At 39.5% G+C, this 22,664-nt stretch overlaps 1 protein-coding gene across 5 annotated transcripts in view; it reads right to left on the bottom strand.

Annotated features, from left to right (window-relative positions):
- Nucleotides 1-22,664, bottom strand: part of LOC149571189 (histone acetyltransferase of the MYST family 1-like) — a 256,088-nt gene that overhangs the window by 80,773 nt on the left and 152,651 nt on the right. For all 5 annotated transcript variants that reach the window (XR_016359776.1, XM_089812762.1, XM_089812765.1 and 2 more), the window contains one exon: nt 3,442-3,509. Coding sequence is in view for 4 of the 5 variants with exons in the window: in XM_089812762.1 (XP_089668888.1) it covers nt 3,442-3,509 (68 nt within the window). In the remaining variant the exon portion in view is untranslated. The remainder of the gene's footprint in view (nt 1-3,441; nt 3,510-22,664) is intronic.

The raw sequence follows: 22,664 nt of genomic DNA, 5'->3' as shown, positions 1-22,664 counted from the left end.
TTGTAACAAAAATTAAATTCCTCTTTATTCCTTGTACATAGAGTACTCTTTTGAGATGTAGAGAAATACCTGACTTCAGTTTCAAGGTGCAATTCCCAATTCTTTTGACTGAATGAGAGGAATTATCATTGATGTTAACTTCGACATCAACTTCTTCAGATATTGAATTTAGTACTTCCCTATATCCTATAATGTGTCGAGATGATCCACTATCAATTACCCATGCTTTGCTTGATACTTCATTTGATAGTGCAGAATACAATACACAATTCCCAGGATCATAGTTATCTTCTTTGCTAGTGATGTTTGTACAGTTCACTTGCTCCTTTGTATTCTCAAAGCAATTAGATCTATAGTGTCTAGATTTTTCACATTTGAAGCATTTTATTTTGGATGGATCTTTCTTAGGTTTGTCATTTCTTTGATTACCCTTCTTCTTCTTGAAGTGCATATTCTTACCTTTATAGGAATTTGTATTGAGAACATGAAGTTCTTCATCTTCAATTTTCAATTTTCCTCCTCTGTTAAGTTTCCTAGATTCTTCTTGCACGCAATCTCCTTTAGCACTTACTCCTTGTGAGAATGTTTACCATGAATCTGGTAACCCATCTATAGCCATAAGTGTTAGTTCCTTGTCCTCAATTATGGTCCCTATACTTGCAAGTTCGTCTGTTAGACTGGCCACCCTTAGGAAGTATGAGTTCATAGATCTGCCTTCTTTATCTATATATGATTTAGTTGTCTTTTTAGTGCAAGGGTTCTAGTCGCATTGTTAACCTCATATGCATTTAATAATGCATTCATCATATGAAATGTTGTTTGATGTTTCATAAGCATAGGTACTATATCACTTTTTGACTCCATCTAATACAATTTGCATGGCTTTCATGTTTCCTTTACTCCAAACAGTTTTATAAAGATCGGCATTAGATTGTTTGGATTCTTTATCAACAAACTATTTCACATCATTGTCTTCAAGAATCATCATAATTCTGAACTTCCAAGCAACAAAGTGTTCCTTTCCATCAAACCTATCTTCAGGTCTGATTGTACTAGCCATTGAATGTAGAGGGATGTTGCTAGATACTTAAATCTGATTGTCAATTTGCAGAGCCTAGGTTCGACTACCAGAGCTCTGATACCATGTAAAGTTTCTGCAAATTTTGAACAAGCAAGCTTACAATGTTTTGAATATACTTGCTAGATATTATCTTCTATATATCAGAGTTATATGAAGTGTCTTCAATGGTATAATATCAATTCTGGAAATATTCTTACTCTGCAATAATTCATATAAGGCAGTAATGTAGAGGAGCAAACTTTATTGTGTATTGTGTGCTCTCTATCCTCATACTTACCCTATGTTTGTATTGAACCCAAGAGGCATGTCCTCACAAAGGACATGACTCTTCTAGGTCGGCCCTTATCATAAACATATGTCATGTCCCCATTTTGGAGGCAATTTGATTTAATTAATTTAATTAATTAGGTTGTCCAAAATAATGAATATTTTATGAGGATGACTAATTAATTATTTTAAATAAATAAATAAGTGGTATTAAGTTAATTATTTATAAAGTTATCAAATAAATAAATATTAAAAGGTAACTTTATATTTAATTATTTTAATAAAGTGACTTGAATTATAAAATATTTTATAAAGTCACTTTATAAAAAAAAAAAAATCATGAGTTCCCCTTTTGAGTACATACATGGACTTTGTAAAAGGAAAAAAAGAAGTAATATTAAAAGTCATGTATTATCCCACATTGGCAAGACGGAAACGTGGAGCAAGTGAGGAAGGGATTAAAAGAAAGAGGATAGCTCTCATTTAAGCATGCTTGGAAATATCAAAGAAATTGAGAAATTTTCTGAAGATTATGTCTCAATAGTTTGGAGGACGAAATCCCTTCAAGCTAGAAATCTTGACGCTATTGAAAGATATGGTCTTGAGATTCAACATGGTAGCAATCCGAAAAAGTAGATATAAAAATGCAGTCCAAAAAAGCGGAACCAAAAAAGCAGGCTGAAAAAGCGGGTACAAAAAAAGCAGTCTGAAAAAGCAGAACCAAAAAAGCAGGCTGAAAAAACAGTTCGAAAAAAGCAAAGCAGAGGGGGCAGCATTGAAGGAAATTATTACAGCCATCTACAACCAGGTTCTTCTGTTAGTATTGCTTTTTAGGGTGTTATAAGCTTTCAGCTGCAAGTGTGCATTATACTAGCATTATCATTTTGTAAATCCATGTAAATACCAATGTCTTGGCCATATTTCATGAGCATTGTATTTTTCATTGCAATTAAGAAGATAATAGTTGCTGGTGTCATTTAAGAAATTTAATATCATTATTTATCAGCTAGTTAGTTTGCATACCAACTGCTTGTAAAAATTCCAGTTGGCTGTAGATGTTCATTTCTCATGCTTAGATCATATATATACATTGAAAATTGTCAGAATAAGTGGCACATTCATGTTAGGTCATTGTGTAGTCCATTCTGAGTCTTCTAGCACAAGATTCTCATTGATGCAAATTGAAGAAAGAGTCATTTAAAGCAAGCTGAAATACTATATCAGTCATATGTCTCTTGCATGTGAATTGTTTGACAAAATTCTTTGAGCTTTCAATCAGCATTTTTGAGAGCAGATTTGAGGAGGGTTATTACAGTGGTATCAGCGCTTGTTTGCAAAGTGTTTGACGAAATGTCAAACAACTGAAATATAAAGATTTTTGGTGTTTGAAGAAGTTATAACCTATTGGGGTTATTACCATACCTTTTAATATTTATTTATTTGATAACTTTATAAATAATTAACTTAATACCACTTATTTATTTAATTAAAATAATTAATTAGTCATCCTCATAAAATATTCATTATTTTGGACAACCTAATTAATTTAATTAATTAAATCAAATTGCCTCCAAAATGGGGACATGACAATATAAAATCCTCCAAGATCGGCATCTATTTAGAAAGTATAATTAGATAGTAAGTAAACATACTTAACAACTATGCAAACTAAACATTATTTAAATGCTCCTAAATGAGATGCTGATAAGGTTATTTATATAGGGTTATAAAGAGGCAAATCCTACATAAGGATATCCATGCTTTACCTGATCTTGTACAATCTGTTGTTCAGATCAGTATGTTATCATAGTTACATAAAATTTAACAATGTATTCTACAAAATTGATAAGCAAGCAAACAGTAGAGAAACATAAAATGTTTCAATTCTGAGGAATGATTACATTGTCAAGCCTTAAACATATATGGGCATTTCTAAAATATATCAATTATTTCTTAGATGTAACTGCTAAACTTACATTCCTTAAACTTCAAGTTTTTATTCACAAACAGCATACTTCTCCTGGAGAAAACAACAATGTGACATTATACAAATATTACATTCTACTAAGTACTATTTGAAAAATTAAGGCTACCTGACCAAGATCAGAAAGTGGACGCTCTGGGGTACCCACTCTTCCTTCCTTCTTAGAAAGCTCATATGCTGCATCAATGAACACCATTTGAGAAAGTAATTGCTGTATTATGTCAATCTATGCATAAGCATGTATTTATTCTAATTAGAACCAGAAAAAAAAAGACTTTTTTACAACAAAACAGCTCTCAAGATTTGGAAAACTAAAATCAGCAGGAGATATCTTATATACAGACCATATTGTAATCTCCCCATTTGATAAGCTTTGGAAAAAAAAAAAAAAAATTCTAAAGCCAAAAAATGTTACATTTAATTATTAATATTTTTATCAAATAAATGATAAACATTTAATTACTTGCTAGACTTTAGCATACACGAGTTGTAATGAGCCCAGCTGGCTCACTCTGAATCTATGCTGAAGAAGGTTTTTTTTGTTTTTGAGGTCTACAAAGCTTCAGCAATTAAGGATCACAATAGCTTAAATATAGTGTAACACAGGGACACGTCCCCCTCCAAAATCCTAATGTCTTCGAGATGGGGATGCACCAAGGATTGGGGGACGTCGTTCCGGTGGGTCCAGCAGCACCACCTTTCGACCACCATTCAGGTGGAGACAGGGGGATGTCTTGGTGTCCCCTGAGGGAGCAGGCGGGGCAGAACAAGTCCCTTGACCCCTCCAGGGAACTGCTGGACACCCCTTGTCCAACCAAAAAATAAATAAAGTTTGCTTAAAAAAATAAAATATTTTTTTATATCCTATTGGTTGTATTGAATATCATATCATGTTGTTCAACTTCATGATGAGATACTCATACTTTTCATATCTTTGACTAACATTATTTAATATTTATATAGTAGAAGTTAGAACTATTCCATTTGTTGATTAGAGTATTTAAAATTTTAATATTTATTGTTCAATGTATAATGTTCCACTTTCATGTTCAATGTTCAAGTACTTAAATTCTAGTAAATTAGTATTTTACATGTTTACGTCTTATATATATTTTCATAACTAGGATTTTAAGTACCACATGTATAGGATATAGTATATACACTCCACCTCCACGCTCCTGTCGTCCCCAAATTGAGGCCCCTCTGTCCCCCTTACCTGGAACCCTGTCCCAACATTCCCTTGTCCCACAAAGCAGTGTAACTATGCTTAAATGTCTTACAATTGTGTCTCTATTGCAAAGCTGGCATTTGGGAGTTTCTCTACTCATCTTCCTCTAAATGCCATTAATCATATGAGAATGAGTCAGAGCATTCATTTATTTGATTTAGTTTAGCTTTGGTAAAACTTGTGGTTGTATATTGTGGATGTTGCCATGGACCTTGATTTTGACATACTACCAATCTAACATGCCCTCAACAATGTGTCCAAAGGCATATAACCAGTCAACTCGAAGGGCCTTGCAAACATAGTCATGATTGGGTGCATAATCCATGTCAAATTGGCATCTATGTTACACTCTCGTAAACAAAAGTGGCTACAAAGTGTGGAAACAATGACTAGGCACTTATGTTGTTTAAAAAAGAAATGCCATCCGAAGAACGGCAGTTTTGTTTTGTCTTCATTCACATGCAAATTATAAGTTGGAAAAATTGATGCAAAAAATGGTCCATTTTGAAAATAGTTAATGGCAGAACTTGTCATCGGTAGAAATTGTGTATCGGCCGATGGGTACCTTCGGAAAGGAAATTGTGTATCAGCCGATGGGTCCCTTCGGAAAGGAAATTGTGTATCAGCCAACGGGTCCCTTCGAAAAAGTTCTTGTTATGTAGCCGACGGGTCCCTTCGGAAAGGTTTTGTTATGTAGCGACATGTATGTAGCCAACGGACTCCTTCAGGAAAGTTCTTCGGAGAGTATTTATAACCCCTTCGGGAAGCATTGTAGAGATCATATGTGATATCATCGAAGCATAATGTACTGTTTGGCATATGCGAATAATACTAAAGTTCTGCTGTTCGTGTTCGTATTCATTGTCTGTGTGCAATTATTAATTTACATATGCGATAAACATTTGGTGCGGTTGCCCGATGGACCTGGTACGCAGGCAGGCGGATATGAATTAAATGTCGAATCAGTTGAACAAAGATAAGAATAAGCTGAAGGAAAAAGATGACATACGCGTTGCGCAGGAAAATTTAATTCTAGCTCAGCAGACAGAGCGTCGAAGGAGATTTCAAAAAATTGCCAACGGAAACAAGAGCACGGAAGGATTGTTGAAGGAGACTCGACAATGGCTTGAGTTGGTGGAAGAAGCGAGGGAGGAGTTTCTGAACTTGCATACGCCACGAGAAGAGAATCCTAACGGAAGGAGATCGACTCGCACGGCTCGGAGTGCCGACGGAGCACGAGCGTGGAGTGACCTGTTCGTCCGAGATATACTTCCGAAACGAACGGCTTCGGTTGACGAACCCTCTTCTTCACCAAACAGCGCGGAAGCAAAAACAGCACAGGTATTGAAAACAGTGCAGGTGTGCAGAACAGCGCAGGTGTCAGAATTGCGTGGGTGTGCAGAACAGCGCCGGTGTTCAAAACAGCGCGGGAGCTCAGAACAGCGCGGGTGTTTAAAACGGTGCGGGAGTGCAAAACAACGCAAGTACACAACAAAACCCCCAACATATAGTGATAATGGCAGGTCCGAAGGAAAAATTGCCTAAATTTGATGGTGATGAAGCAGCTGATCCCATTCGACATTGTAAAACATGTGAAACGATCTGGAGGGCAAATGGTATAACAAATACAAACGAATGGATCCGACAATTTCCTGGTACCCTACGAGGTGTTGCGATTGATTGGTTTACTGATGCTGATCCACAAAAATTAAATAGTTGGGATAACATTAAGGAGTTCATTGCAGAATTTCAACTTTTGCGTGATGATAATGAAATTGTAGCAGAGATATTCAATACCAAGCAAAAGAAGAATGAAACAGTACGGCTCTTCACCAGGAGATTGAAGGACTTAATCAATAAAATGGAGAATAAGCCAGCAGATGGGCTCCAGAAAAGATGGTTCATTGAAGGCCTTCACCCGAAGCTCCGGAAAAAGATGAAGATCGTGCCACCATCAACATACATTGAAGCGTACAATCGGGCAATGAACCTCGAAAGTGACTAGAAGACAGAGAAGAAAAAGAAGACCAGCTCATCAGATTCAGATGACGATGACCCTTCAGCAGAAGATAGCAGCAACGATGACGAGGGCAGCAACAAGAAGGTTCGTGCTCTCCAGAAGGACATGATTCGGATGATGAAAGAATTCAAAAACATGAACAAGGAGACTAAGGGTAATGACCTATGGTGCACGGAGTGTAAGAAAGAAGGCCATACGAAGGGATCCTGCCCGAAAGATCAATTTTGTGAAATTTGCCAGATCCTGGGACACTCGATAAAGGAATGCCCTTTGAATTTAAAAACAATAACACCGCAGCAAGTGTTCTTGTCACAGGAGGCATCCCCGTCAGGAGGGAACGGGAATAGCAGTACGGAAGGAGCCACATCAGGCGGATACAGAAACAATCGGCGCTGTCAAAACAACAACAGCAATAACAATGGCGGCAACAACAATAATGGCGGAAGGAGTCGAATTCAGTACGATGCGAATGGTCGGCCAATTGTTCAATGCCGCGCATGCAATTTGTGGGGTCACTTCGCCCGAGAGTGCACAACGACGAACACACCGAAGTTGCTATATCGATGGTGTGGACTTGGCGATCATGATGATACTAAGTGCCCGAAGTCCGGATTAAACTTGATTACCGTTGGGACGGACGAGGAAGAAATTCTGGCAATCACTCGGAAGCAGGCAAAACTATACCCTGACCCAGCGGAAGAAAAGAAGAGATTGGAGGAAGCACGGGCAGAGATCCAGAAAGCAACGCAGGCAGAAACGGCACACCTGAAGGACCTGCCAAGTACCTCCGTCCGGAACTGTGCAGAACAGAACATTGTACAACAAATATTGCAAGCTGAGATACCCGTCAAGATACAATGATCTGTTGCTCACTATGCCTCAACTCCGTACGGCCCTCACAAATATAGTCCCGAGTGCTAAGCAACCCGTAGAGCAAGACAAGGAGAAACAGGGGGGTACAAGTGCAGAAGACCCGATGTTGTTCTTTCCTTTGGACACTATCCGGCGGTTATTGAAATGGGCATTCTCGGGACTGTGCTAACGGACACGATCGTCGACGGAGGATCCGGTGTTAATGTGCTACCAGAAGATACGTGGAAAAAGCTGGGACAGCCAACATTATGGCCTCCAACTGTTAACAGCCGATCAACATGGAATCAAGCCATTGGGAATACTCACAGCGCAACCAGTGACAATTGGAACACAACCATTCCTGTTAGACTTCGTTGTGATTCCTCTCAGGCGAAAGGGGTACGATGCTATTCTGGGTCGAGGGTGGCTGATACAAGCAAAAGCAAAGCACGATTGGAAGAAAAATACTTTATCACTCGAAAGCAAAGGACGGAAGTATGTCATCGATCTGCACACTCAGATGGTCGGGGAAGAAACCCTATCGTCAGATTCAGAGGGAGAAGAGGATGAAAAGGGGCAAACTATAGAACCGGATCAGGAGGGAGTTCTACGACTGGAAGGAGATGACAATTTGGATTCAGTAAATGGTCTTTACCATTGGCAGATAGAGGATTACGAGCTCTTTCCGAGTTGTAATATGCTAAGGATTGACGAAGGTAAGAAAGAAGAAGGATATGAATGTTCGAAGGAACACAGAGAAGCCGAAGGAGGAAATGAATGTTCGAAGAAACACAGAGAAGCCGAAGAAGGAAATGAATGTCCGAAGGAACATAGAGAAGCCAACGGAGAAAATGAATGTTTGAAGGAACATGGAGAAGCCGAAGGAGGAAATGAATGTTCGAACCAACACAGAGAAGCCGAAGAAGGAAATGAATGTCCGAAGGAACACAGAGAAGCCAACAGAGAAAATGAATGTCTGAAGGAACATGGAGAAGCCGAAGGAGGAAATGAATGTTCGAAGCAACACAGAGAAGCCGAAGAAGGAAACGCAAGTATGACGGAAGCCGAAGGAGAAAACATACAGTATGAACCCAAAAGAAGGAAAGATTCTACTGTACGACTGTGCCGGAAGAAAGTATTACGTCGAACCACAAATATAGCAGAAAGGTACTAGCAGCAAGGAAGACACACAATACAGTCTGCACATGAAACAAAGCGGAAGGGTCTAATAAAAGTTGCAGCAGTACGGAGTGGATGTGTTATTGGCGGCCAGAAGGGGCAACTGATGGAGTCCATGCTATGGAGCTTCGGGAACAAACTGGGCGGTATGGAGATGACACAGAACAGGCGTAGCAGGTTTCAACTTGGATAGTGGGTGTTGAAGTAGGACGATCAGAATAAGATCAAACCAGGCAAGTTCAAAATTAAATGGGTCGAGTCGTACCAGATTCGGGAAGTAGGCAATAATGGAGCAATAGAATAGTGGATGCTAGACGAAAAGGAAGTATTCGATGTAGTGAAGAGGTCAAAGTTGAATGTCTGCCATGAAAGAAGTAACACACCCCCGTGGACGAATAACTGAGAGAAGACTGTAAGTACTGTATATATGTAAATATTGTACATAAATGTTCCAGAAGTGAGATTTTCAAAAAAAAAAAAAATTTAAAAAAAAAATGAAAAAGTGATGAAAAAGCTACTGTACGGATTTTTGGAAACAAAGCACCGTACGGATTCTTAAATGTTCACCGTACAGTTTTGAAGGAAGTGTACGGATTTTCGAGTCCAGTGTACGGATTTTGGTGCCGTACGGATTTCACAGTGAAGGAGGGAGCACCGTACGAATTTCACAGTGAAGGAAGGAGCACCGTACAAATTTCACAGTGGAGGAGGAGCACCGTACGGATTTCACAGTGAAGGGAGGAGCACCATAGGGCTTCCATAAGCATTGTAAAAATTTCTTAGGGGATGGAAGAATACCGTACGGCTTCCATGTGTACCGTACGATTTTCAGTGAAAGGAGTGCCGTATGGTTTTCAAGAAAAAGTACCGTACGGCTTCATACTTGAAGGAGAATAGCGTACGGTTTTTCATGTTTGAAGGATGGTGTACAGTTTTTTTAGATAAATTAATGTGTAGTACGGTTTTCAAGTGTGAAGTACGGGTTTGAAGACAAGGTACGGTTCTCATAATGAAGGGTTGGTGTACGGTTTTTTAAAGAATTGCATATTATAACATCCAGACCACCGTACGGATTTCTACATGTGTTGTACGGATTTTCGAGGAAGCTATTGACACTGCGGATTTTGGCTGTATGGCGTACGGAATTTGGAGGAAGTTGAAAGCAAAGACAGCATATGGAATTTACAATTTGGAACAAGCATATCATGTGTACGGATTTGGATTGCAAGATTACAGATTCTAGAGAGTGGGGTTTTGGTGTACGGCTTCTACTTGCTATTGCATTCAGACTTTGGAAGACGTTACAAGATATTGCATAAGGAAGCAGTCGATACAATGGCAGGATGTATGGTGTAGCTGTACATGTGTAGCACAGAAGGGTGACAAGAGGTTTTCTAACTAGAAAAAAAAAAGTCAACAAATCGAAAGTGTTCAGAATGAGTATCAGATGATGCCATAGGGAAGGGGCAACATCAACGATTGCCAAAGTGCGCTGCCCCTCGACCCCGCCGGGGGCGTTGCACCCTAGACCCACAGTCGTTGCAGATATCAATCGTGGGAGTCTGACCAATTGAGAAGACTTAGAGCTGTTGCAGGCATGGAGTGTCTGTGTACCAGAGGCACTGAGAGTAGGTGTTGGCCGTGAGGCTGTCGTGGTGGATGCATAGAGAGCTCGGGAGGAGCTGATCATCCAGTTGGAGGCAGTGAATTGGAAGGCAGAAAGCGGCACAGGTGGCTATCAAGGTCAGATTGGCTAAGGTGACAATGTTGAAGACCAGTTAGTCAGTCAATGTATTTTGGTTGTTGATTTGTCTCAGAGATTTTGTAATAGTTGTTAGGAGATGACTTTTCTTTTTGGGGGAGATGATGTCATCGGTAGAAATTGTGTATCAGCCGATGGGTCCCTTCGGAAAGGAAATTGTGTATCAACCGATGGGTCCCTTTGGAAAGGAAATTGTGTATCAGCCGACGGGTCCCTTCGGAAAAGTTCTTGTTATGTAGCCGACGGGTCCCTTCGGAAAGGTTTTATTATGTAGCGACATGTTGTATGTGGCCGACGGACTCCTTCGGGAAAGTTCTTCGGAGAGTATTTATAACCCCTTCGGGAAGCATTGTAGAGATCATATGTGATATCATCGAAGCATAATGTACTGTTTGGCATATGGGAATAATAATAAGAGTTCTGCTGTTCGTGTTCGTATTCATTGTCTGTGTGCAATTATTAATTAACCTATGCAGTAAACAAAACTGAATGAAGCGAGAATTTGTAGGGGGATCAAAGGGGAAGGTCACGAAAGAAGAGGAGGTTAGTTAAAGTTGGAAAGAGGGCTCTGAATGGAGGTCCACGGAAGGCAATTGTCAGCCAAGGGAGTGAAGCATCAGCAAGGAAAAGGAGATCGTGCAGGTAGAAACTAAGAGGGAGAAAGGCAATCGTTCAGCCAAGAGTTATTATCTTAGGTTTGTTGGATTTTCGAGAACATAGTTTTATCTTCTTTGAGGCCAAAAAACATTGATTTGTAAGCAGAGAGAGTTTCTGCACAGTCCTGTTGTGAAAGACTGGATAGCAGACAAGAGTTGAATTGATTATGTCATGATCTTATGTTTATCATGCTCTGTATAAGTATTTCTAAAAGTTACTGTTGTTTGAGGGTGTATTGGTACATGCTATTCAAGTTCTTACCGCCTTGAAGTCAAGAAAGTGTTGCATTTGTTTATGATTGTGGATTTCATTGCCATCAAAAACTAATTTCTTTCACATTTTCTTTGTTTTGGACGTACCTAGGAATGCTGTTCTTGACTTATTCTTACCAAAGAGGCTAATTCACACCGCAAGAACTAGTTTTGTCATTTTAAGCACACAAAGTTTCTGCCAATATCTCTATCATGTAACCTAATTAAATTGTGTGCATGCCATCTTGTAATGACGTATAGAACATTATCAATCCAAAGAAGGTTCACGGTTAAGGCTGCATTGGGTTGTATTTCATGTCTTGCTACAGTGATCTTAAAAGGATCATCTACATATATTATGAATCAAGTCATCCAATATTGCTCGACAAAAAGATATATAATCTTTGTTTACTATAAAAATATTATTCAAGAGAGTAATCCAAGTTTAGTAGCAGATAAATAGTTTCGTCAATTAGAGAGCTTAGAAAATAGTAAATGAAGAAGCCACACTTAGTTTATGATTGTGTTTTATGTGATTTTTATATCCTTACAACATGCAAAAACAAACACTCATTGTTTCAGGATGAAACAATGAATATTGAATCCTCTTTTAAATGAAAGCACCACTTATGATAAAGATTGTAATGAAAGATCATAAAGGCAACTCCAAGGTTCCTTCTCAATGATGGATATTCACTTAGTGATAATAATGTGATATGCCAATATCAGAAGGGACTTATGCAAGTTCACTAGGACTTTGTCAATTTGACCTTTGAATGATACGACTTCAGTTCACAATGTGCAAAGAAAATATAATAACTTTCAACTCATGAAATGAAATTCAATAAACTTAAACTTATGATTCTAAACTAATTTACTTCTACTCTAGGATACAAGAAATAGTGAATATCCTTAAACTCTACTAGATGCAATCTCGTCATCAAATCCACCCACCAAGTGCAATCTTCTAAGGTGTGTTTGAAAGATGTTCAAATGACTAACATTTCATCTATGGATGCAAATCAATCAGCAAGTACCAATTGAAGTTAAATTCATAATAATGTCATTTCACCATGCAAGGCAAGACATGCAATTAGTCAAAAGATAGTGGTTTGCTCTATGGTTAAGTCAATCAAGGATGCGTTCAAAGATACTCTTATCCAACAAAACAACTCAAAGCCAATTCTAACTAAATACTTGAAATCAAATCTATTCTAAATAAGGAATATAGATCACCATGAACAACACAACAATGAATATAGAGCTAATTTGGTAGTATATTTGTGACAATTAACAATTCCCTTTACAAATGAGAGGAGTAGGATTTATATAGGGGCCCCAATTACAATGAATGACCAAGATTAAATCAAAATCAATGGCCCAAATTTAGTCAAAGAAAACCCTAACTAGGGTTGCTACAATCATCAAATGCATGTCTAGGAAGAATAACATACATCTATATGAGTCAATGAAAAATTCAATGGCTTAAGGACGAAGAAGAATAAGGAAGATGCCTAGTCATTAAAGAACTCATCATCCAAGAGATGCACCTCCTTTTCCTTCTCCATTCTAGAAAACTATATGAGCTTAATCATAATTGCACAAGTTAATCCATGCTAATACTAGGAAGGCTATTATGCTATAGTTCAAAGATCTCTAACTTCTCCATGCAAGTATCAAGCATGTTGTCCCAATGTAAAATATGCCTCTGCAAATCATTAATGGAGATCATAAAGGAGACAAAACAATCCAACTGACCCTTCCTAATGGATTCCATATCCTTGAAGTTAATTGATTCCATCTCTTCTTTTAAACATCTCCAAGTAATTCCTTGATTGAAACAAGGACCTTCAAATGCACCTCAAGGAAAGGACCCTCAATATCAAGACAGTCAACCTATGCAAGCTCATATGTAGACCTTCTCATGGACAAGGAACAATAATGATGACCATAATCATATGCACTTCCTTGAATCAAAATTGATACAATGACACTCTTCAATGCCTTAAGACAAAGAATCATCTTGTCTCCAATTGGCTGAAATTCTTTCCATACCTCCTCCAATCCTTGGACTTGAGTCATAAATAATATAGTCCTCCTATACATGTGTTTACCGTACAGGGAAAACAGATGTTTATTGCATTAAGAGATCTAAATGAAACCCAGAACAAGACACTTTATTCATATAAGAAGATATGCAATTCTAATTACAATGATGATTCATAAATCCATTCGGACGATGTACATATACTTCTCAAAGGGGTGACTCAATTTTCACGCAACCTTTCGGATACTAACTCAACTCGTTGGCTCTAATATTGTTTTTAGTTTTTACCGACAACATCATCCCCCCCCCCCCCAAAAAAAAACAAAGGAAAGTCTTCTCTGAACAACAAAATTGAGACAACTAACTACTAATTACATCGAGACTCGAAACAAACTAGAAGAATAGGGATGCGTCCTTGGTAGGGCTGATGTGGTAGACGTCCTTTGTGCCCTAAGCTCGTTTAGTTGTGCCCACAACTCATGCACTTGCTGTGTCTAAGTATCCAAATTCAATTCGGCTTGCATCTGGAGTTCTAGTGCTCTGTTCATCATGTCGGCTATCCTTCAGAGGTCCACTTCCTTTGCATCTGACTCTTTCTTCACATCCCCCAACTGTGATACAACTGATGCCTTCTTAGCAATGAGTGTTGCCCGCTCCTTCTCCCTAGCTACTTGTTGGGTGGCCAAACTCACTTCCACTGTGGCTAGTCTGGCAGTTGTCTCCACCTGAGCCCTTATGGCTACTACTGGATTCACCTCACTCCTGCATAGAGCATAGTATGCCTCCAGATAATACCTGTATTATCCCTCGCGTGAGCTGCTCAACTCTACTCTCCACCACAACCTCCTGAGTATTCCACTCCTATCGCATCTTTGGGGTCTCTATGTTTGGCCATCCTCTCACCTCGAAACATATTAAGAAGGCCACTAGATAACCAACCCCCATAAATGCCAAGACCTTCTCTAGCTCCTGTACCACCAACTCCGAAGCATGTCTCTGTGCTGAGACTACTATTCAGTGACATCTAGTCAACACATCAGCTATGTATATCTTGTATCCTTCTCTACAGCTGCCGAAGGGCTCAAAGGTGTGGTGTGCTCCGTGGCCATCGCTACCTTTACTGCTTCCAACATCCTCTCCTCAATACTCCCTGTTGGAGGTGGGGGTGGTGGTGGCTCTACTGCAGTGCCAGGATGACTCTTTGCTGGGGTTGGAAGATCTATTACCTCAGGTACTTCTCTCATGGGTGAGATAGTGACAAGTGTCGGTACTACCAATTTAATATTGAATCTCCTACCTAAGTACCCACTGAGGTCCTGCTCACTTAAGTCCTCAACTGCAGTATCCTCAGTGGTAGCCAATAATGCATCATTTATCATGACCATTGCATCAAATCCCATTACCTCCAGTCTGACCTGTGGTGTCCCCGAACTCTCAGGAACCTCCTATGCAAGTAGCTCCATCACCTGCTTTGGCAAGGTTGTTGTCGGTGATGGATGTGACTCTGTCCCAACTATGGTCACAACCTTCAGAATGGTCAGGGTCTCAGGAATCATTACGACTGACTGAGCCACTACTATGGTGGACGTCATCACCAACGGCTGCCTAAATTGTCCAAACCCTAGAATATGTGTGTCATGCACCCCCACCAGAACCAAATGTGATGTCGCTGAAAGTGTAGGTCACAGGAATAGTAGTGGTGGTGTTGTAATCACTTCCACCTCTTCATCATCTTCTTCCTCTTCTCCGTCGATCTCACTGTCATCAGAAGAGGTCTCCTACCAACCACTATCCGTATCTCGGTTGCTTCTGCCCGACGTGATCTTGCTGCCAAGTGTGTCCAGGTGTCTCCACTGCATAATAGGGGGCTCACCAGGTGCGAGCGGCCCAAGCTTGACCTCTAACCTATCAAAAGGAATCATCTGCATTGTTGCATCGAGGAATACCCAATCGCATAGTGAAGCATGTAGGTGGTCTTATGCTGAAGTGTCATGAACTCATACATCCTTTCTGCCAGTAGTGCATCCCAATCGTACACTCTCCCATTTAGTATCCTGTTCATCATCACGCCCTATGGAAATGAGATATCGAATGCGCGGCTCGATCTTGTGAGCCTGCTCTTCACCAAGTCCATGAGGCAATGTCAATGCCCTTCTTGAATGTTGGACTTCTTCAGCCCTCTACAATTCGAAGTGTCCATCAGAGCCTCTTTTTCTGCTTGTGACAGGTCACCGCAGACCAGCTGTATCAACTGTGCCTTCACCTTTCGATTTAATTTTTTAGGCTTGTTAATTTTCTTCCCACCTTGTGCATGACTAGGTATTCCAAATACCTATACAAAATCTAGTGCCCTGAATGGAATTACGAGGTCACGCCCAATATAGGTGAACACACTGGTTTGAGGGAACCTATCGTAAGTCTCGATAATTGTTCATAGAAAGCCTTCATAATCCCGAATGCAAAACATTGGCATTTGTATCACCCATTCGGCCTTCGCCTTTCGGATGCTATTCTTCACCAGATGGTTATCGGGTGTCTCCTGCCACCAACTCCTACATTCGGCTCCATTCAAGTCTTCGAAAGAAACATTATGTGGTGTGAGGTAAGTAGGTGTGGACACTCATTGTGGTGCTTGTTTGCCCTTATTATTTGTGCTTGTGCTTGAGTCTCCTGCAATACACACTCTTGACGGCAAGGTCTTCACATTTTTGTTCATGGTTGTGTTGATTACTAAATCTTCATCTAACTTCTTCCAAGCTCTGGTCCCGGTTGACTACATAATTGTCTTTCCTTTTGTCTTTTTGTGCAAGGAAAATAGTTAGGTTACTTGACTCTTCTGTACAATTCCTTCTGACTTGTTTAGTCCGGACGGCTCATAAACTACAAATTGCGTACTTAAACAAGACACAATACGTACCTTCTTTTCCTTTATACCTATGTTTTGTGAGTCTGTATAATGCCTTTGCTATGTACTTGCAAGACTAAGGCAGTCTATACCTGTTTCAATTGTGCATAAATGTTTTTAGAAAAACATTGTCACTTGTTTCTGATGTGTAGTATGGCTTCAACTTGTCTCCTTTAACTGCGTACAATCCTTACCCTCAATTACCATTCCTTCTGATTCATCTGTACAGTGATCTTATGACTGGATGTACGGGGTTTCTTTTCTCATATGTGGCCGTACAGATTCATTGTTTCTCTCTTACAATTGCTAATGTCAGTTGCTAATGTCATAAAGTAACTCTCTCCCTCTTTCCCTACAGTCTGTATGATGTTCTTTCTCACTCCTGTTTGTATGGTGGTCATACTATGCCCCTTGCTTTTCTTTTATTACCACAGCTTGTACGTTCTTCTTTTCCTTAGCCATACAGTTACACTATGTTCCCACGGTCATACGGTTGCATGGATTTCTTATTATTTAGGTGTGGTCATCATTCTTCCCTCTGCTAGGACCGTATGGTCATTAGGCTTCCCTCTCTACTAGGACCGTATGGCCATCAACCTTCTCTTTGTCAATGCATCATAGCAACCTCTCTTGCTCTTCTTTTTTTTTCCTTAGGCTGTATGGTGTATGGTAATCTCTTTTCCTCAAGTCGTACAGTGTACAACTCTCTTGTATTCTCCTTTAGCCGTACGGTGCCTTCTTACAATCTTTGTGTGCTCTTAAGTAAGCCATACAATGCATAAACTATTGAGCAACCAATATATCTGTATAGTGTCTATTCTAGACCTTGTCATGTGTTGTATAAAGGTCATATGGCTATCTATGTTGGTTGTACCTTTTAGTTACTATTTTGCATCTGCCTCCTGTCTGTGCGCTAGATCTCTACGTTGTGCTGTAGGTATTCTTTGGATTGTCATCTATGCAGTCAGTACGATACCCATATAATCATATGACACTCCCTAGAAGAATCACCCATTTGTTTAATCTTATCCTATCTCATTATTTATTTATTTCGTAGTATTATACTTATCTCTATATTTTACTTATTATTTATATTTATATATTTATCTATTTAGAATTGTTGGAGAGGATTTGATTATTTCTTCGACCTTCGTTCCTTTCATAATATATTTTTAGTTTTGACCCATTTACTGCATCGGTCACTTCCTGTTGAACGTCCATAGTTTTATTGCCAAATTCATTTCACTGTAAATTTGCTTGGTTTGATTTCATTAGGCCCATTGTATTTTAATACTAGTTGGCCTGGTTGGAACTTGTTTAGCTTCAAGTGCTTGTCGTGCCACACATGCGTCTGCACTGTGAAACTTTGGTGGCCCATTGTGCTTGTAATCAAAGTTAGTCAAGTTTACTCAGGTTGTACAACCTTTCCCTGAGACTTTCCATATCTCCCAAATTGTTTTTGATCACTATTCACAAGCTTGGTACCATGAAGTTTGTTCGCACCACGACTTCCTGACCATAAGAGGTACGGTATGCCCATAATGTCGACGGCAATTTTTCCTCCCAATCCTCACCTTTAACTGCACAAGACTTGTAGATTACTCCAACCAAGATTTTATTTGTTGCTTTCGCCTGTCCGTTTGCTCTAGGATAGTACGAGCTTGATAGAGTGGTATATTTTGAATTCCATGGTGAGTAGCCAAATGACATGATTGACAAAATGTCACCCAAGGTCGCTCGTCAACTGTATCGAGATTTGGTACCTTGTAATGATATGCCTGTAGATGAATCTCGTCATGCTTAGTGCAACGTAGTCCGGTAGGGCTCACGCTTCGACCCACTTTGTAAGGTACTCTGTTGCTACAACAATGTACCTGCAGCTCCGAATTTTGCTCACCTTGAGGGGTCTGAGAAAGTCTAGTCCCCAAGGTTCAAATAGTTCATGTGTGTGTGACGGGTTTAAAGCAGAGTAACGAGAATCGCCCAAAAATTGCTTGAATCGGCAATTCAGCGATGGCGATTTTTTTGCAGTCGAAAATCGCCATCACCGATTTCATCAGGTGAATCGCCTGAATCACCGATTTGAGTGATTCATCCAAAAAATCGCATGAATCGCCTGATAAAATCGGCATGAATCGCCCGCGGCCAGTAAAGTATAGACTTGTAAAATTTTAAAAAATTGCTTTTTTTTTTACTTTGTTTTTGACCTATTCTCTTTGTTATAACCCTAAAGGGCCTTCTATTTGTTTAACATGAGTAGAAGAGAGGAAAAGTGAGAGAGAAGAAGAGAAAAGAAAAGCCATAGGTTTCTAACCGGCAAGAAGAAAGAGCACAAAAGAGATCATCAATCCATTTGGGGAGGCCATCAATTGCATTGGGAGCATTAAGGAGCCAATCTCAACACTCGTCAACTCATTTGCAAGAGGTAAGTGCTCTTTTTTTTTTGCATGTTAGTGTATTATGCATTTTTTGTTAAATTTTTATAGTTTTCAAGATTTTTAGTTTAGATCTTGAATGTTCTTTATTTTTACTAAGTTGCAAACTAGGGTTTGTTGTTTTGTAGCTTTTATTAACTTCAAACTTTGATATTTTACATATAAATTTTTATTGCAGCAGCCTTTGCTTTCATTTTTTGCAAATTCGCAATGGGTAGAAAAGATGAATGTTGGAAATATAACGAAGAGTTTCCTAGAACCAAATATCAAACAAAATGTATTTTTTGTACAGAAAAAATAACTTCTGGGGGTATTTATAGATTGAAATACCACATTGCTGCTATACCTGGACACGATGTTACAATTTGCACTCACCAAACTCCTGAGGCAAAACGCACTTGCTTAATGGCATTAGAAAAAATTGAAAAAGACAAAGCCAATAGGAAAATGCAACTTGAAGGGTTAAGGGGTATTGGCTCCCATGTTCCCGCATCCGCATCCGCAACCGCATCCACATCTGTATCTGCATCAACTTCTGCATCTGTAGGTTGTGTTGGAGAGGGTTCTTCTAGGCCTCCTTTTTATCCTAGTTCTTCTGCTCGTGCTAGTACTAGTGCTAGTGCTAGTGCTAGTGCTAGTGCTAGTGCTAGTCGGTCACATACTGAGACAGAGTCCCACACCAACCTATTGCAGCCTAGAGTGCGGAAAAACAGAATGGATAGTTACTTTGTGCCCCGCACTACTCCTAGTTCCCAACCCACGCTTGAGGGCATGGTTTTGAACAAGGAGATTCATGATGCTGTCAGAAAGGAGATATGCAAATTTTGGTACTTTTGCAACATTCCATTTACTGCAGCCAGGTAATTGGTTCTTTTTTCATTGTTTTCTTTAAAGTTAAAATTAAAAGTAAAAGTAAAACTTTAATTATATCTACTTGTTTTATAATTTGAGTCTTTGACATCTAAATTTTTATTTGTGACAGGGCTCCTTATTGGCAGAACATGATAGATGCGGTTGCTATTTGTGGTCCAGGGTTTAAAGCCCCAACTGAGGCTGAGTTGAGCAGATACCTCTTGGATGAGATGGTAGAGCACATGAGGGCTGAGCTCGAGGAGAACCGAAAGGAGTGGATTGCAAAGGGTTGCACCATCATGACTGATGGTTGGACAAATAGGAGGAATAGAACACTCCTCAATTTTCTTGTATCCTGTGGAGGTGATTGATCATTCTACTTTCCTACATACATAATTGTAAATTTTGATTTGTTGAATGCTAATTTGTTGATGATCCATTTAATTTTAATATTCTAATTCGTTGTTTTGGTACTTGTAGGATATACCATGTTCATCAAATCCATCGATGCTTCTGCACATGTGAAAAATGCCACATACTTATGTGAGGCTATTGAGGAAGTCATAGCAGAGGTGGAAGAACAAAATGTGATCCAAGTGGTGACGGATAATGCAGCAAGTTATGTTGCTGTAGGTATACTTTTAACTTTTCAAATTTTGAAAATAAATTTATTTGAATTTTGAAATTTGAATTTCTAATTGACTTAAAATTGTTGTAGGTAAACTTTTGATGGAGAGGCACCCCACCATATTTTGGTCCCCTTGTGCGGCACACTGCATTGACCTCATGTTGGAGGAAATTGGCAAACTTGAGTTTGTCAAGTCATGTGTGGAAAGGGCAAAAAACATATGCAAATTCATTTATAATCATTCATTTGTCCTTAGCACAATGAGGAAGTACACAGAAGGCAAGGAGTTAGCTCGCCCAAGTATCACAAGGTTTGCCTCGAATTTCATCACCTTGCAGTCCTTGTTGACATCAAGGGATGAATTGAGGAGCATGTTTGTTGGCCGGGAGTGGATTTCCTCTTCCTATGCTACGACCACTACAGGGATAGATGTGGCGGATTGCATATTTGATGAGGATGGTTTTTAGAAACCCGCTAGAGAAATCCTGCAGGTAAATTTATTGCAATTTAACATTTAGTATTTTACTTTTACTTTAAGTTATATTATTTTATATTTAAATTTTGACTCAAGTTTTTTGTTTTACTTTATATGTAGGTCACTGAGCCAGTTGTAGCTTTGCTACGAACTGCTGATGGGGAGAAGCCCTCTATGGGCTACATTTATGAGGGCATGGATAGGGCCAAGGAGGCCATCAGAGCCCAATATGCAGGAGTGCAGGAGAGGTATGGCCCTATTTGGGACATCATCGATAGGAGATGGCAGAATCAGCTCCATCAACCCATCTATGCAGCAGCTTACTTTCTAAATCTGGCATATCGTTTCCGTCTTGAGTTCAAGGCGGATGCGGAGGTTCTCACTGGCTTATACACAGTGATTCAGAGGTTGAGTAGCGATGAAGATAGCGTTGCTGCGATTGTTGAGCTAGACCAGTTCAACAATAAAGAGGGGCCACTTTTCTCTGGCAGGATGGCCATAAATGCTCAGACAACACTATAGCCAGGTAAAAATTAAATAATATATTCAATGTTCATGAATCTAGATTCTAAACTTAAAGTTGATTATGTAATTTTAGAGTTAACTTGTAATTTGTAAATGAGACTAATTGTTTCTATTTTCAATTTTTCCCTTATTGCAGATAGATGGTGGCAAATGTTTGGGGCCACAACCTGAAAACTTCAAAAAATTGCCATTCGTATTCCAAGCAGGGCTTCTGGATGTGAGCACAGTTGGTCCATGTTCGAGCACATCCATTCAAAGAAGAGAAACAGGTTGATAGTGCAGAAGTTGAATAATATTGTCTTTGTACATTACAACCTCTGTCTTAGGATCAGACAGATTTTGGGCACTGACTCCTCTCTGATCATTCTGGAGGAGATTGATCCAGAATCAGAGTGGCTCACAAAGGTTGTGGATCCAGTCTTCACTGAGGAAGACCGTGTGTGGGTTGACCAAGTGGATATAGAGGCTGAGGCAGCTAGAGCACGTTCTTCGATCATTGGTAGACACACACATGCACGCACAGGCACAGGCCCTAGCAACGTTTATGAGCCCATCTTACATGCGGGAGATATGGCTCGACAGTCCTCTAGGACCTACATTAGACGCCTTGCTACTAGGCAGACTGGATACTCAGAGGTTGAGGCTGAGGCTGCAGCCGAGCTTCAGCATGATGTTGAGGATGATGATGATGACTATGAGTCTGAGGCTTGAGCTGGAGCCTTGTTTTTATATTTTGTTTACAGATATTGATACTGAATCATTGATAGACATATGTTTCAAACTTTCATGGATCTTCATCTTAGATTCTTACATACATTTATGATTTGATGTCTTATGGATCATCTTACATACATTCTATGATTTAAATCATTATGATCATTTGATTTCTATTTACTTCCGCTAGCCTACAATTTACATTTTATATAACATAGTTACATATGTGATGGATTTTATGATAGTTACATATGTGATGGATTTTATGTTCCATGTTTCTGTAAAGTTTTAACTTCTATTTGATGATGTTATAGTGTGTTTAAGTTATATTCAATAAAGGGTGCATAAAATAAGTTTTAAATTGTTAAAATCTTTAAATTTGAAGGGTTTTTTCAAATTTGCCGATTCATTGCCAATTCACGATTCGATTCGGCCTTGCCGATTCCGATTCTTGTTACTTTGGTTCAAAGGCATGAAATCTCTCTTCAATGGCTTCTCGACCCTCTAACATGTATCACATGCAACGACCCACTCCCTGGTGTCGTTGTGCGCGGATGGCCACCATAGTCCTACTAGAAGTATCTTTTGTGCAGTCGTATCTGGCCCTATATGTCCTCCTGTGGGTCCTTTGTGTGCTTCCTTCAATACCTTCGATATTTCTTCCTCTAGAACACATCATCATAAAATCTAGTCGAGTCGCATCTTGCATAGCAACCCATTGATCAATTGGAACGTTCGAATTCTCAACACCAGTTTCCTCCTCTTACTTGGCGACATTTCCCTAGGAAATTGCCCCGTCAAA

Source organism: Cupressus sempervirens, chromosome 2 (assembly GCF_028749045.1).
Source record: "Cupressus sempervirens isolate cs-2001-9-10 chromosome 2, ASM2874904v1, whole genome shotgun sequence".
Classification (NCBI taxonomy): Eukaryota; Viridiplantae; Streptophyta; class Pinopsida; order Cupressales; family Cupressaceae; genus Cupressus; species Cupressus sempervirens.
Note: the sequence above shows the minus strand (reverse complement) of the source record. Positions and strands in the feature narration are given on the sequence as shown.